Source organism: Sceloporus occidentalis, unplaced genomic scaffold, assembly GCF_023333645.1.
Source record: "Sceloporus occidentalis isolate IW3139 unplaced genomic scaffold, rSceOcc1.0.p SCAF_6, whole genome shotgun sequence".
In the NCBI taxonomy this organism is placed as follows: domain Eukaryota; kingdom Metazoa; phylum Chordata; class Lepidosauria; order Squamata; family Phrynosomatidae; genus Sceloporus; species Sceloporus occidentalis.
Genome location: NW_028316986.1, coordinates 33233446 through 33250525, shown reverse-complemented (window position 1 = coordinate 33250525; position 17080 = coordinate 33233446). Strand labels below are relative to the sequence as shown.

The following is a 17080-nucleotide window of genomic DNA, read 5'->3' as shown; positions in this document are numbered from 1 at the left end:
ATTTAGAAAAGGTGTGTGAGAGAAAATACATCTAAAATAATGTTTAAATATGAATATCAATGCACATGTTTTTGAAAAAGCATAGCAGATTAGTGCAGAAACAGCATGGAATGCATATATAATACAACATATATACAAATGTGCCACTACTGGAAATAAAAGCCACATATGTAGGGCTGAAAATGGGAACAGAGATAGAAATATGCACACAAGACAAGATAGAAAAAGAGAATTAAAAAGGGAGGGGGATTAAAAAAAAGAAATGAGGAGAAACATCTCACATATAACCTTGAAAGTAGGGATGAATTTGTTGTGTGTACAGCTTTGAGCCAATCGACGTTTTAAACTGTCCTTTTTCATGTTTAAGAATTCAGATTTTTTTTAAGTTCCATAACTTCTTCCTAAGCAACATTTGGATCTAGTTCCCTAGTAGAAATCTTGCCGTCTTCTCAGTTTATTGCAAGCAACAACATCAAGACAAACAGCACCTGCAGAAAATATTGTAGAGAGACATATAAATCTTTTAAATAAATTCTTGTTTTCATTTATATCTGGTTAATTTGAGTGGCTATCATACTTCCTTATGTTCTCTTTTTCACTGAGTTATCAGATAACTTTTATAATAATTAACTAATCTAATGTAAAGTGGCGATGTTGTGCCTGAATTTATGATTTGATTCCATTTCTTTTGTACAGTGATGTTGATATGGTAGTTTTCTGATGAAAATATTGTATTGCTAGGGTGGAGGACATGCTCCCATTGTCCTGTAATTTCAAGTAGGTAACACTGCCCCTGAAATTTCAGGTTCACAGCTGGATTGTGCTCTTGGACTCAGATCTCAGCCTGGATGCCAAGATTTCGACTATGGCCAAGAATGCATTTTCACAATTAAAGCTGCACCCATTCCTTGAGAAGTCAGATCTGTCTATGGTGACATGTACCTTGATTACATCTCATTCAGACTACTGTAACACACACTATGGACTGCTGTAACACGTCACTTTGTGCCAGTCTGTAGGTGGAGCCACAATGCAGTGTCCACATGCTGGACACCATGCCCGTGCCCCCCCCCTTCATGTCATGATGCCGTGCATCCTTGTAGACGGTGCGCAGCATCATGGGAGATGCAGCACCAAAAGGGCGTCACAAAGCTGTGCCATTGCTGTGACACCCTTTAGAGGGGGCAAAAAGGAGCTCTTTTTTGAGGCTCGTTTTTGTGCTCTCAGAGGCTGGATCAGGGCTGTGGTTTTTTGGATACCGCGACACCAATCTGGCCATTGAATTCAATTGAAACATTGAAACTGAGTGAACTCTGGCAGGCAGGCCTTGGCACTGAAATCTTACGCTGAAATAAATCTATTAGTAGGGACTCAGTTAGGTCTTTAAACAATGAGCTAAGCTTTGCCTTAATCAGCATCTCAGTTATTGACAGAATTTCAAAGATATATCCCTCAATGCCTGTTTGATTTTTAAATCATACTTTATTTACTCTTAAAGCCTCCTGCAATTGGATATTAGAACAGTCCTGCTAAGAGAAATATGTAAAACATTTTAATAACAATACTTAAATGCAGTAGTGCTAATTTATGTTATTCTTTTCCTCAGGCAGTATGGAGCATACACCGTAGATTTTTAGGGGGTTGTGTGATGGAGTAGAATGGAGAGTCTTTGGTATCCAGAATTTGGATAATGGTGGTACAGTGGACCCTTGTTATATGCTGGGGTTTGGTTCCAAGATCCCCCGTGGATAACAAAATCCGTGGATACTCAAGTCCCATTAAATAAAATGACATAGCAAAATGGTGTCCCTTATAAAAAATGGAAAATCAAGGTTTGATATTTGAAATTTATACTTTTTTTTGAATATTTTCAAACCGTGGATGCTTGAATCCATGTATAAGAAGGGCCGACTGTACATTAAACTCTGATCAACGATATTTATGTATGCCTGTAGCTATTTAAAACTTAAATGAATTCTGCAATTAGAAAAATAAGAATACTAAATATCCATTTGTATTCTTTCATATCATATATACAAAGGGATCTTGTAGCACCTTTGATATTAATTGAAAGAAAGAAGTTGGTAGCGTAAGCTTTTGTCAACTTAAGCTTCCTCAGATGTATGCAGGAGTAGGCTCAAGATACAAAAGCTCATGCTACCAACTTCTTTCTTTCATTTAATCTCAAAGGTGCTACAAGATCCATTTGCATACTGATTTTCCAGACTAACATGGCTATATCTTTGAATCGCATCATATAGTACTGTGCTTCTGTATCTCATGGTATCTAAACGCTCATAGTATATGAATTTTGAGTTAGAATTAATAAGAAGTAATGTTAGAACAAAAGTAGGGTATTTGTAATTGAAAGTACGTTTTCCTATTTTCTTCCTTATATATATATATATAATTCCTTTTCTTAGAAAGTAAACCAAAAGGTCTTCAGTGGGTGATAGATACAACTATTGCATATCCCAAAGCAGAACCTTTAGACATCCAAACCTGGATTCTGGGCTACAGGCGACCAACAATTACCCATGTTCATTACAGGTAGGAAATGTACTTTTTATCTTTAATTTTCAATTAAGGCCTATTAAAATTGACCTTGTCATAGAATATGACAAAACTGAAATAAAATACTTTGATTACTTTACATTTCAAAACTGTTTTCCTTTCTGGAAGGCACATCATTTTGAGTGTGGAATTGTGAGATGGATGTTCATAAATCATGGTTGCTAGAGAAGTATTTTCCTGTCCAACTAAGGGAAGGACAGATCTGCAGTAAGTTTCGTGAATTAAAATCAGTACTTCAGTTATGGTCAAATTTGACACTTAAGATCTAGAGGAAGGAAGTTGTCCTGGTTTGGTTATGGATTGGACATATTAACTATCAGTACCTATTTCACTAAAAGCTTGCTGTTCAAGGCAGCCTTTGGCATACATACCCAATCCAGGTAGGGGCCATGTAGTGTTCCTTCATTGTTAAACTTGGCTTCTGGAATGTCCACAATTTTCAAATGCCCTGCAGGCCTCTGTGCATACACAGTTCGCTATTCTGAACTTAGCTCCAATTGTGAGTAGCAGTGCCCATCTACACATTTTATTTAGGTTCCTGAGCTCTGTTGAGTGGCTGTCTTAGTTTTTAAGACTGAATTATTGGGAACAAATTGCTGAGGAAAGAACTTTCCCACAAACATAACACAACTAGTGTGTGTATATGGTCTAGCTGTCAGTGTATAATATATCTATCTGCCCCTAGGTATCAAGACTGTAATAGTTGACTTTTGCAAATGCTCTCTGAGAGACTACCCTTGAAAAGCAAGTTGCAGCTTGAGTTGATGCAGCCAGATTGTTGACTAGTGCAATCTACTTTGAACATATTATGTGTCTTTTGAGCTATCCTGGTTATTTCTAAACTCAGTCCTAGGTAAGGGTATTAATCTTTAAAGCTCCAAACTCTGCACACCTTTTCCTATCTCTTACTCCCTCCAAACTGTGATGAAATTCTTCAGCCTTCAGAGGCAATCAGGCAGCTACTAAGAGCTTCTCATCATGTGGAACACTCTTCCAAGTGAGATCCAGCATATCTTGATATATTCCTTAAATTGTTTCACTGAAAGATTTCTGTTCAAGGCAGCCTTTGGCTTGATGGTTTTAGTCTGATACATCTTTGATGATATCCATTTGTTTTTCTTACTCTGACTGTCTTGTGAGTTTAAATAAGATAAGCATTTGCTAGATCTCTTTGTGATATCCATAATGAGGAGCAACATTATATTTTGTGATCATAAAGCCCTGATTGCCTGTTCCGAAGGAAGACTTGGCTCTAAAGTTGAAACTGGGCAGTCTGAAGGCAAAGTATTATAAAGATGTCACATGTTTTAGCTTTTGCAGCACGTTTTCAAGCTTTGTACTTGGCCTTCAACTAGAAATGTAATAAATATAGAAATTTTAAAAATAAATTTGAAAATGACAGTGGATGTCTATTGATATATCCACCTTGTGAACAAATCCTGTCTTTGCAAGTATAATGGTGCTTCTTTTGCACTCTGGTACACATGTTATCCAGTGGTTTGCATGCATATTCTAAAAAGACAAGCAGTTCATTTTCATTCAGTACATTTCATTTACATTAATCTTACTAGTGTACAAACTAGACACTAGTACTATCTCAGGAATGTAGCAGCTTTGTTTTTCAAATAAAATTTGAATGCATAATGTACATCTTTGAACACAAAGCAGGCATGTGTTCCTGCTATATATCAACCACATATTTTATAGGTACACGTCCCCTGCAGACATAAGTGTTAATCGCAAGACTTATATTGAGTACCCTTACCACATATTTCTCACAAAAAGTATAAAGTGGTCTCTAAGAGTGTGTGCTAGCTAACTTCCTGCTAGTTTGTATTGCAACAGAGGATGATATGTAAATGAATGTTCATTAATTTTGGATGCATAAGGCCCTGCAGTTAATTGTCTTGAATGTAAGCTAGAGGATAGTTAGATCATTTTGGAGAAGTGTGTTTTACTATCCCCAAGTCTAACCACTAATCCCATTCCCTCTTGAAATTCTTGAAATAGCTTGAAGACTTGGGATAAGGATATTGACAAAGAGACAAAATATTGATTCTTGTTTTCGTCTATATTTTGTTTTTCTCCTTTTCATCCTCATGTAAACTAATCTGAATAAATGCAGTAGGCAAAGGAAGGTTGGTAAGGGACACAGTGCATTTTGCTAGTTAAAAATATTTATATGTTACCTTTTTACTTTTGCCTACAGTGCAGCTTACAACACAAACTATCTTATCAGTGAGCTTCTATACTCTGGCTTAGTGTTACATGCCCAAACTGGTATAAGCCTGAGCAAACAAACGCTCAGACTTAGTACACTTACCCCATCTCTCTCCACATTCACAGCCCTCATTCATAAAGCACTTCCCCCTTTTCATTAATACAGTCCAAGTGTGTGCATAGTACAGCACCTTTTACCATCAAAATACTACTACTACTACTACTACTTCCTCTCTCTCTCTCTCTCTCTCTCTCTCTCTCTCTCTCTCTCTCTCACACACACACACACACACACACACACACACACACACACCTCTGCCTGAATCAGGGGAGATAAAGCCTGTGACTGAAACATTGTTTGATTCAGTGCATGCCTGCTACTGCACTGTGAATTCAGGAGGAAGTTGGGAACACTCTGGCATATAATGACAAGTTAGTATGGCAAAGTTAAAAAAAATAACACTTTCAGCAAAATGGGTACCTAGCACTTCTTAATATTGTTTGGATGCCTTCCACGGCCTCTTTGATCATTTTTGTGTATAAAATATAGCACATTCAACCGTAATTGTTCTTGTTATCTGGAAACCTTTTCAGCAGAGTGAATTATAGTTTAACCAACATTTAGAAATCCCCTGAAAGTGATGAAAACACAATGGCATGAGATGGACAAATAAAAGGTGCATTGTGGATCGTAAACATATCTGATCTTGAAAAATGTTTGCTTCGAATTACCTTTGAAAGGTTAAGCTCAGCTAATTTCTTTGTGCCTTTAACTGGAGGGCCAATGCACAGCAGTCTTATTTAAGTAAAGCCAAAAGGCACTTACATAGGAGAGTTCCCTAATAAGAGTGGAGAGTAGCTACTTTTTTGGCCTGCACCCGCCCCTTTCCCCGACGGATCAGATCCTCAGCGGCCACAGTGACAGCCCCAGAGGCCCTGATCCGCCGCTTTTCCAAGCCTCAGGGAAGTGGCAAAACACCACTTCCCCGCAGCCTGGAAAGGGGTGTCCTTGGGGCTTCATGCCCCAAGGACACCCCAACAGCGGCGGGGAAAGGGACAAAGGGGCCACTCGGCCCCTTTCTCTCTGTATCACTGGTGTGGCTGTTTAAAATATGCACGGCGGAAGGAGCTCCAAAATGGAGCTCCTTTCGGCGCCACTGAAAGGGTGCCACAAGTGCCCTTCAGCGGCACCAAGACTTAACGCAGCACCATGCCATTTGGACGCGATGCGGCCATTACGTCAAAATGGCGGCGCCCGTGTGTACAGGGTGCCGCCATTTTGACGCCTCTGTCACGTGCTAGAGGTGAGGCCGGTATGGATGCTGCATCCTCGGCCAACCCCTAGCACGTGATGGGGGCGGCACAAAGGCCCGTTTAAATCGGGCCAATATCTTCCAAGCTTGTTGAGGCTGAAATGACATTGCAAGTTCCTGAAAAATGGAGGCAGCACTGATATGAAAGGAAATGTGTTGCTGGAATTAGTAAAATAAGTAATTGAAACAAGAGGGAAAGTTTATATTCAGTAAGTTAGCTCTTTGTCATACATTCCTCTACTGTGTAAGGAGATGTATGTGTGTGAGAGAGAGTATTTTAACAACCAACAAAAAGAATGATCATGTGCTTTGTGGTACAAGTGCTGCTGTTTCAACATAAGAAAAAGTGAAACCAGCCTGGGAATTCAGTTTGTGATGCCCTGTGCATCAATAGACACACAGATGCCTAGATACAAGGAGGAGAGGATGCTACTGTCAGCTACGGTGTCCTTATCTACACTTTTTTTTGGCTGTTTATTCTGTGTTTCTAATAGCTGGTTTATTTTATTGTTTTGCATTTGTCATGTCTTAACTGCTGTTACCTGCCCGAACTGCATAATTGTATACAGTTGGCCCTCCACATTTGCAGATTTGACTTTTGCAGATTTGATTATTTGCTGTTTTGATTAATATGTTCTCTCTAGGAATTTCTAGGTCCTCCCCCGCAACACTAACCACAGCAAATGTGGAGGGACAATTGTAATAAGTTACCAAGGTCAAATTGAGTAAGATTATTCTGTAATCATGATTGTTTTAAATATGCATTTGAAGTGTATTAACTGGGGTATGCATCTGTAAGTGAATAGAAACTCATTTAGTTCCTTAAAAGAAAGGGAAATAATTTGATAGGCAAAGTTAAATATTCAGTTCTTCTTTAAAATGCAGGATTTTTCCAATTAAAGATGTACCTGTTGAACCTGAAGCCCTCACAGTTTGGTTATATCAACGATTCATTGAAAAGGAGGATCTCTTGTCTCACTTTTATAGAACAGGTAAAATGTTTTTTTAGATAAAAATGTAAGCCTTTTTAATGTTCATTAATTTTTCAAGCATATTTTCAGTCAGCCCAGCCAGTTGTGATGGATGAAATGAATTTCATTTGAACCAGTTCTGAAGGCCAAGTATTACCCACCCTGTTCTGTCAAGTGCCCTACCCACAGTAAATCAGAGCTTCTCAGTTTGGCTATTTTCTGCTACTGTCAGTTGCCTTGGAGTACTTTGAAATCTCCTATTGGCTTGGTACAGTGGGTCTAGGAATAAGATGAGCACCAATGCTGGCGTCAATATGAAGTATTATGTAGAATTGTTCATTAAGATGATGTAAATGTGTTTTAAATATGTTTAAAATTAGCATTTTAGAATTGATTGGGCAACCATGCATGGAGGTAGATTTACAGTTTAAAACCTTACCTTGTTTTTGGTTGTCTATGAAGCTCATTTTTGTTGGCTTTCTTCAAGAGAACATGCCTACCAGCACTGGTACTTATAGCACTGGTCAGTTTTAAAACCTGTAAGGATTTTAAAACACAGTAAGAATTTTCTCCATGTGAGGAAATCTGGTATGATATGTAGTTTATCGATAGCTTGAATGATTGCTTATAGCACATTGAGAGCTATGTTGCATCTGCACTGCACTGAGTTCTTGTTACAGCCAGATCAAACAAAATTCCCCAATGTTAGCATGAACATCTGACTAAAACACACTTTTATTCTCTTTCAGGAGCATTCCCTCCCATTCAGGGACAGACAGAAGTTGTTTCCCGGGAGATGACCCTTAGCAATTTGTGGCTAGTTCTTGTACAGTTCTTTGCATTTTTGTCAGGTGGTATGTGGTACTGCATTCTTCAGTATTTTTATCAATCCCTGTTTTAAAAGGTGACTGAATGGGACCTCAGTACACAATGAAAAACATGGTACTTTAAGGAGTGTGTCATGTTATATGTGCAAATGTGAATATGCCAGGAGAAAGGAACATACTGGATGGACATTCTCCCCTTTTGAAGGGTTTTAAACTCCACTAGAAGAAAGGATCGGTAATATAAAAACCTAATGATGTATTTTAAGAACCTGATATTTTTTAAAGGTGTGTCTCCCTATACATCTATATCAGAAGATTCAGAATTTGAACAGGAGACACAGTGATATGACCACCACAGGTGAACATCTGCAGCAAGAATGCTTTCACCACAGGTAGTATTCAGCATTGTAGCTAAACCTCGGAGTCTTCAGCAACTTTCTCTCCAGTAGTCTGTACTGCAAGTCTTGTAGTAGAGATCCCTCATCTACACAAACTTGAGTTGTGTTGTAATTAATCATGCTGGATCTGTTTAATGTACTCTGCAGACCTGGTTATGGTATTGTGACTGCCCCATGTAACCTGTTTAGTAGAGACATTTAAAAAAATACTCAGTGAGATCTTGTATTGGGAACCTAGAAAAGGAAAACTATTCTGCAAGAAGGCATTACAGTGTCATGAAGTATTGAAAGAATTGTCCATACCTCATAGACCCAGCTATTCTCACCATGTTTTCTGTCTGTAAGCCTCTTGTAAGAATATTTAAAAATGGCATATCTCTCAATCTGCTTCCCACTTTGGTTTTAGAATGCATTTCCTAAACTAAGTATCCATGGGGGATTTTTTTGTTTTGCAAAATGCACTTTTGAAAATGCAATACAGTGATGGAAAGGAGCATAGCTTGAAAGAAGCATAGATGCTCTTCTTGACAGATTGGATTCTTAAGAGCTAGTTCAGAAAGGTCTGTAGATTTCCAGCACTAAAACGTATTGAGTTGCCACAGTCTTGCCAAGGTGATGTATTTTCTTGTTAAAAAACTTCTCAAAGGCCTGACACAATAGCACTCAATAGCACTCAAAACATCTGTGAGAGGGTTTGTGGACACATATGCCAAGATCCTCAATGCTTTTGCTTATAGGAAAAATAAGAGGAAGTTAAAGGATAGCCATAAAACAGTCATTGGATAAAACAAATAGGAAGAAGCTTGTCTTACCATCCTGAGGTATTGTAAAAATCATCTGAACCATGAAGGGCATTATTAAATCTATCATCTTGCTCGAAAATGTCACTGTTATAGCAAGGGAATTTAGGAGGCAGACTGGCACTAAAGTAGGATTTGAAGTATAACTTTACAGTTTTCTATTGGTTTTGAAGGAAAGGTTTCTGTGTTTGTTATTTATCAGTCTTGGAATGTTTGGCATCATGTTTCTATGGCTACATAAGATATAAGATATATATCTTTAAAAAACCATTCCTAGAAAAGTTTTCTAATTTACACATACAGTCCTGTAGACTAAACTTTAATGACAAAATGTTGCCATTTATGAACTGTATTTTTTTCTAAGAACCAAGCCAACAATAGTTGTCTGTGCTGAATTTGAGATCTATATTCTCCCGGGTTTCCCCCCAAATTACATGAGAACCAGTTTTGATGAGTAGTATACAAAATAAAAACATAAAACCATAAGATTATACTTTTTTCCCTTTTGTTTTGAATGGGGAAGAGGGATAGTGGGAACAGATCATAGAGTTGGAAGAGACTACAAGGGCCATCCAGTCTAATCCTCACCATGTTGGAATATACAATCAAAACACTTCTGGCAGATGGCCATCCAGCCTCTGTTCAAAAATCTCCAATGAAAGAAACTCTACTGAGGCAGCATATTCCATTGTTGAACAGCTCTTACCATCAGGAAGTTCTTCCTAATGTTTAATGTTTAGGTGGAATCACTTTTCCTGTAGTTTGAATCCTTTATTCCATGTCCTAGTGGAGCAGCAGAAAACAAGCTTGCTCCATCTTCAATATGACACCCCTTTAAACATGGCTGTTATGTCACCCCTTAACCTTCCCCTTTCCAGGCTAAACATACCCAACTCTTGGGTATGCTAGTTCTCATAGGGCATAGTTTCCAGACTTTTTACCATTTTGGTTGCTCTCCTCTGGACAAGTTCCAGCTTGTCAATATTGTTTTTGAATGTGGTGCCCAGAACTGGACACAATATTTTTCTATGTTATGTACACAAAATTAAATACATCAAATATTATTTTTAACATAAAATACATTTCAGCATAGATTATAATAGCCATTGTTCATTGTAGAAGATTTGCTCTTATATTTCATTGGTATGATATTGTTCCAGTGACAGAGCAAAATATGTTTAGTGTGTCATGCAGCTTTGAGCATCAAATGCAGTTTTTTAAACCTGTTTTTTTGGCACACAGGTGAATACTAACATAAAAACAGAATCCATCTTAACAGATTTTAGGAATATACCTCCATCCCCTGAAGTTGTCTAAGACAGTGCTGTAAATATTAGTTTGCTTTCTAATGAATTTGCAGTTAATTGTCGTAAGGCTTGATCTAACTGCATCACTTACTTCAAATTGTTCCTGTACACATGGGAGAATCTCACTTTCCAGGCACTGATGGTGATTTGAATGACTCTTTGTGGATTGTATGAAGATGTGTCCCATTAATTTCAGTTAAATTTAATTCCAAACAATGTGTTTGGGTGTAAATTACATTAGATTGATTTTTCCCCTCTCATTTCTTCCCTGGAAAATGTGAAGAAAGTTAGGTCATGGTGTCTTCTGTATGGTTGAACCAGAAAAATACTATGAAGAAATGGTTCTTAGGAACTCTAAAATAAAAGCACCTTTCTGTTTTCAACTTGTACTATGACTAAAAGAAAGTTAACTATTTCAGTGTTCTCCTAAGTGCATAAATATGTGCCTCTAACTATGCAGTATGTTGGTCTAGTTTTGTCTCACTCAGAACTCTTGTGAGTTGATTTTGACATGATTTCTGTTTAACATTTAACAACTAGCAGTTCAGTCCTACATTTAACATAACATTATATGGTGAGAAGTGATGGGCATTATCATAGATTCACAACTAGATCCTCATATTCATTATTTTACTGTAAAACTCTGGGCAGGGGGTTATCGCATTTTGAAATGCAATGAACTCCTTAACATCCTCTGCATCTCCTAATGCTAGTTGGATGACAGCTTGATAATATCTGTATTACCCAATGCAGATGAGCAACTCTTTACAGTCTGCTATACTGCATAGGCTTCACCAGAAGTGTGCACCTCATGGGACTGGAGGAACTACCCTTTAGCCCCCATAATGTGAGAAGAGTTGAAGGCTAGAAAGGGGTTATTAATTTGAACTAAATTACTGTGTATCCTTACCTTTTCCTTCTAAAATAGACATTGTGGTTCCAGTTTCTCTCGTGCTTTAGCCAATGAGAAGCCAACGAGTTAACATCCTGCATTGTAGATGCTTTGTTGAACAAACAGTTGGAGGGGATGAACACCAAAGTCCCTTCCAACTTCATGATTCTATGAAGGCAAAGGAGCATGTTCAGCGGCACCATTATCAGATCTGTAGTGTTAGAATTGGCCCTTGGATACCTGAATAATGGGTGTCCTTTTACAAAGCCCTAAATGGTGGGTGGTGACAGTCATACACCCCATTTTTGTCGCAATCTGCACATTGATTTCCTATCCAGAACATTACATCAAGAAAATAATAAAATATGATTTTGGCTAATAAAATGGTTTACAGTGGAATAGATTCATTTCATTATTGTGGGAGAAGATGCACAAAAAGCATAGGAATAAAAGTTACTATAGAAGAAATTGGCTGTCATATTCAGGGAATTGCATCTTTCTCAACTTCAGTATTCACTGAATATATTCAGTGCAATATATTTTGATAGTCTGTCAATTTTATGGTGGTTTAACTGGAGGATTTAAAACAAATTCATAAAGATTTTAAAAATATTTCAAGATCACTTATGAGCAAGATGCTGGCAAGGTCTTATCAGTTTAGATTTAATGCAATTCAAATAAGTATGTCATTCACACAAATATATTTTCCCCCATTCTTGGTCTGACCATCTGCTTTTCTGCAGGTTTCCTTGTAACATTAACAATTTGTGCTATTAGTAAGGACTTCCCTTACAGTTGTAAGTCATGCTTTATATAGTCATAGGTTTTGTGTTTTTTATGATACCAGACCATAGTCGTTTAAAATCCATCATAAATAAATAAGAGGTCTTAACCATTGGGTTCTTCCCCCCACCCCCCACCCCCCACCCCATCCCACCCCATGTTTCAAATTGCTGTTGTAATTCAGTGGCTTCTTTAAATGATTTCAAAGTGGGTTCCCAGTTTAACAAGAAACCCCCCAGATGTTACTATTATCACATTCTTCAAATGAAATCTATTGGTTGTGGTGCATTGGATCCCACAGCATTAATTTTAAATTTATTTTGGGCTGTTATTTGGAAGCTTAAAGGAGAAACCAGAAATTTAAAATGTGTAGGATTCCTAACAAATAGTAGAAAAGATCTCCTGTTCCATCGTAGACCAAAAATGTTTGCTTGCTTTCAAGAATGTTACAGACAGGATATTGATGCTTCAAATTTGAACTCTTAACCCCTGTGTCAAAATTAAGCTAGTTTGGAATAGGTCCTTTGTAATGCATTGTTTAAAAACCAAAATGGAATGTACAGTGGTTTTTGTGTGCAAAAACAGGACCATATGTACTCTAGTAGTCTGGGAGTAGTATACTGATGTATAAGGATGGACTTAATGATGCAGAAAAAAATCTAAGGTTCTCAAAACTTTCTTTTGAGAATGTGCTGGGCTGTTCCTGTACTCTCTTTCAGGAAGGGATCCCACTTAGCTCAAATGTTTACTAGTTTCATTTTCCTATTTATTTCCACAGGGATAATCTAGACTCCTAACAGCCTATTCTTAATTAAAATAGTTGGTTTTTTGGAAAAGCTGGGAAAGTAATGATAAAAGAGCATGATAGTTGTAAAAGTACACATAGAGTATGAAGTAATCTCGTTTTGCTAAAATATTTTTTTACAAAATTTCAAGCAGATGCTGAGGTGCTCAGCAATTCCTAGTAGCACAGGAGGATTAAAGCAGGTTTACCATACCTGTGTGTCTGTTCATTACTTAGTAGTGATTAGCTCTCAGTAGAACATGTGGAATACCTTCATGGAAAAGTGTTGCATTTTGAGATGACATGAAGCCTCTCTGGTGACTCTTTACTGTAGTCAAAATGCATGGGTGAACTCAGCCAGTCTAATGAAATTATGCAAATGTGGGTAGGGATGGGAACCTAAATCCAGTATTGTATATTCATTACATTCTTGTTTCTTTTGGCAACAAATTGCTTTACTCCCCCCTCCCCACCCTTCCATGCCATTTGTGGTTTGTGGACCAGTGCTGTCCATTTTCCTCTTAACTGTTCAGTACAGTGGCTCACTCCATCTGTCAGTAGAAAAAACACCATCATACTAAATAAATATGTGGCTTCAAATAGAATACATTAATTACCTCTAGACAAAATATTACACATACTTGATCCATGAAATTTTATGGGCTATGAGAGAAATTATACTCAAGAGACTGGCCATTGATTGGTCATGGCTTTCATTTTCAATCCAAACCAGACACAAGAACAGCTTCCTGCTAAAATAAGTTTATTGTCTTGGGGTTTAGTGGAGAAGCCTAATGAAACTCCAGTTATTAACACTGTGAAGTTTAGGGACTCTTAACAAGGCCGTCGAATTTGGCATTGAATTGCTTTCATTTCTATTGCACATTTCTATGTTCCCCTGCTGTACAACCATCTAGAAACATTGCTAACAGATAGCTGGCAATTCTTTTATTTTTAAATTGCATTCTGTCCTTTACATTTCCTAAATTTCCAGTATAACCTTGTATTGAAAAACTAATGTTTTGAAAATTAACTTCCTGCAGTATGATATTAATGCTGAGTTTTTAGATCCGGTATTGTTCAGTTAAGTCATTTGCCTTCTACTATTTCTCTGTTACTCTTTTTCTCCCTTCTTCCCAAATCTTTTGTTTTATGCCATGGTCAGATGAATACAGTTATACTGTGATTCTGTTCACACTTGGATTTGTAGTTGAATTTATTTATTTATTAAATGCCCCTCAACATCAGCATAATTAAACAGATAACATTCTTTTTAAAACCTCAGTACAGTTATTATTATTATTTTTTAAAAAATGCTTTCCTCAGCACAGACAAATAAATGGCATCATTGGTGTTTTTGGTCCATTGTGACCATCTTTTGTGTGTGTTTCATATTGTAATTGTTAAAGAATGTTTTGATAGGGAATGACAAAATTGTACCCAGTTTATTTTGATGATGATAAAACATCAAATTGACTGCTCTTGCAGAACACCTGTGTTAGTTGGATGAATATATGGTTTGTTTATACAACTTCCAGCACACAATTAAACAAATAGTTCCATTTATAGCTCTCAGGAATAACATAGAGCAGCTTTCTCTGACCTGGTGCTCTCCTGATGTTTGGGACCACTGCTTCCATCATTCCTGACCTTTGCTATGCAGGCTGAGGCTATAGTCTAAAACATCTGGAGGTCACTTGGTTGGTGCAGGCCAATGTCAAGTCTTTTCTTTCTGTGCAAGAAGGGACTGGATTGCCTTCTCTTTTAATGCAAAGTTGCTATAACAACTCCACAAATATTTTTGCAGATATCTGGAGACCAATCTAGAGCTATGAAAATTACTGATATGCTTAAAGTTACAGATTACCCAAATACAGATTACCGCGCCTTTTGATGTGGGAAATGGATGCTGATTTCTGTTTTCTTCTGTTTTCTTTTGCTTTGTTGTAACTTCTACAGCTGTTTCAAATTGATAGAAATTTTTAGCTTAAAAATAACCCAGTTTAGAGTGACGTGGTGACATTCACTTGATGGCTCGGTGAGACACAGTGCTCCCTAGTAACAGTAACCCTTGGCTCAGACTAGCACCAACCCCATAAACAGCTGCTGTGCTTTTGTGACCTGGCAGGATTTATGTGGAGGCACTGATTTGTTAAGTGCTGGCATTTCCAATATGATTGCTCAGTTGTGTTTATTTTGAGCTGCCATGATACTGCAGATGGCAGCAATTCTATGAACAGTGACTATGTATGTTCCCAGAAATACCTCCTGAGGATGAGGGCCACCAGGCCAAAAGTCTGGTGGCACCTGTGAACCCTCTCAAGGTGCTTATATAGAGCCATGCACAGTCTGAACCCTCAGTCAAAGGTTTTATTCTTCTTTATGTTTTAAGAAGGGACTCTAATACGTAAATAGAAACAAATGGAACTCTTAGGAGCAGACCGACACACTTTGCACAGTTCCAGGAGCTGTGTATTGGTTAATGTCTACCTCTTTGTTTCTCTTCTGGATTTTGTTTGGGTTTGGATTTGTGTTCTTTGTGCTAACAATGAAAGTGTTGTGTTTTTTCAAAGTTTTTTTTAAGTGGGTGGGGAGAACCTGAAAGCTGAAGTTTAAAACACTAAGAGATCCACTGCTGACCAGCCCTGTTCTGCACATATTTGATAAAAGCCATTGTTTTTAATTCCTAATATAAACAATGTTTGTTTGTAAAGTTTCTTCCTGCTGGGAAAACATGTATTTTTAAAAGGAAAAAAATCCCTCTTTGGCTATAAGAATGTCAGCTGTATGAGCAGGTGTGACCATATCATAACATGCTGATCAGATATAAATCAATAAAATTTATACCTCTCAGGACTCTTTAAGCTTGGTTTTTCAGGTAATAAATGAGTATGACCTATGGATTGTCTTGTTCAGAACCGCTGAGTTTCTCAGTTGAGGCAGCAACAAAGGGGTGATTTGAATGACACATGTAGTGGTAATGTGACTCACTAATTTTGCTCATGTGAAGCTATGTAATAAACCTTGACCAACTTACAAGCTTTTCCCTATGTTGACTACTAAAATGGCATTGTTTGGAGAGTTTCAAAGACCATTTTGCAACCTTTTCTCTCATTTCCATATAAAAGCTTGCTTCCTGCCATAGAGGGTGCATCTACACTGTAGAAATAATGCAGTTTGACACAGCTTTAAGTACTGTAGCTCCAGCCTATGGAATCCTGAGATTTATAGTTTTACAAGGTCTTTAGCCTTCTCTGCGAGCGTTCTGGTGCCTCACAAAACTACACATCCCAGGGTTTTTATCAGATGGAGCTTTGGCATTAAAATGGTGTCAAAATGCATTATTTCTACAGTTTAGATACATCCAGAGACACAGGTAGTAAGTTTTAATGCATATGGCAGAGAGCTTGTAAGCCATCTGATCTATATTATGTTTCCAGACACAACAATAACAGTGTCTAGCCCCTCCTGCCTAATAAATTTTGAGTGCTTAATGTAGCTTTGTAAAGGCTAAATGTCCAATTCATTAACATTTGCTTGATTGTTCTTTCCTATTCACATGCACACACACCCCCAAATTCACAAATGAAAGAGTTACTCATTTTATCCAAATGCAGTTGGCCATCCATTTGCTAGATTAATTTATTTTTTCAAAACATTTGTTAGAGAGTATAGTTTATTAGTAGACTGAAATTGGATCCTGGTTCTGCACTCTAGTGTCTCAGCTAACTACAGTTTGTACAAACCACCATTTCTTGTATTCAGATCATGAAACAGAAAGCAGTGATAGGGTAAAACTGCACCCAGAAGCTTCAAATGTTCTTCTTTTTCATGAAATGAGGAAGGGGTTATCATGCAACTCTGAATATTACTTCAACGTATTCCCATCATACTAAACTGTTTAGTGTCATGTTGAATGTGACTTTCTTCATACACTTAGAAAATGGGTAGTCTGATTAGATAACTGCCTCCCCTCTTCTGTGAACTAAAACAGAAGAAACAAAGTTTTGAACCTTGTTGGTTTCCTACACTGTACTTTTATTTTTAAATAAATAAATTGCACACAAAAGGAAATGGAAAAGAACAAGCATCCATATAAAAAGAAAATATACTAACTAAAGCATAATTTTTAAAAAACAACAACAAAAACAAATGGCACCAGTAAAATCTGGATATTTGCATAATTGTTCCAAACATTTTCTGAAATAGTA

The 17080-nt window shown here is 37.4% G+C and overlaps 1 protein-coding gene across 1 annotated transcript in view; it reads left to right on the top strand.

Annotated features, from left to right (window-relative positions):
- LOC149310588 (acyl-CoA:lysophosphatidylglycerol acyltransferase 1-like) overlaps window positions 1-15722 on the top strand; it is a 90544-nt gene extending 74822 nt beyond the window's left edge. The window contains exons 7-9 of the mRNA XM_089529257.1: window positions 2424-2550; window positions 6993-7099; window positions 7828-15722. Coding sequence (XP_089385383.1) covers window positions 2424-2550; window positions 6993-7099; window positions 7828-7979 — 386 coding nt within the window. The 3' untranslated portion in view covers window positions 7980-15722. The remainder of the gene's footprint in view (window positions 1-2423; window positions 2551-6992; window positions 7100-7827) is intronic.
- Window positions 15723-17080: the final 1358 nt, after the last annotated feature.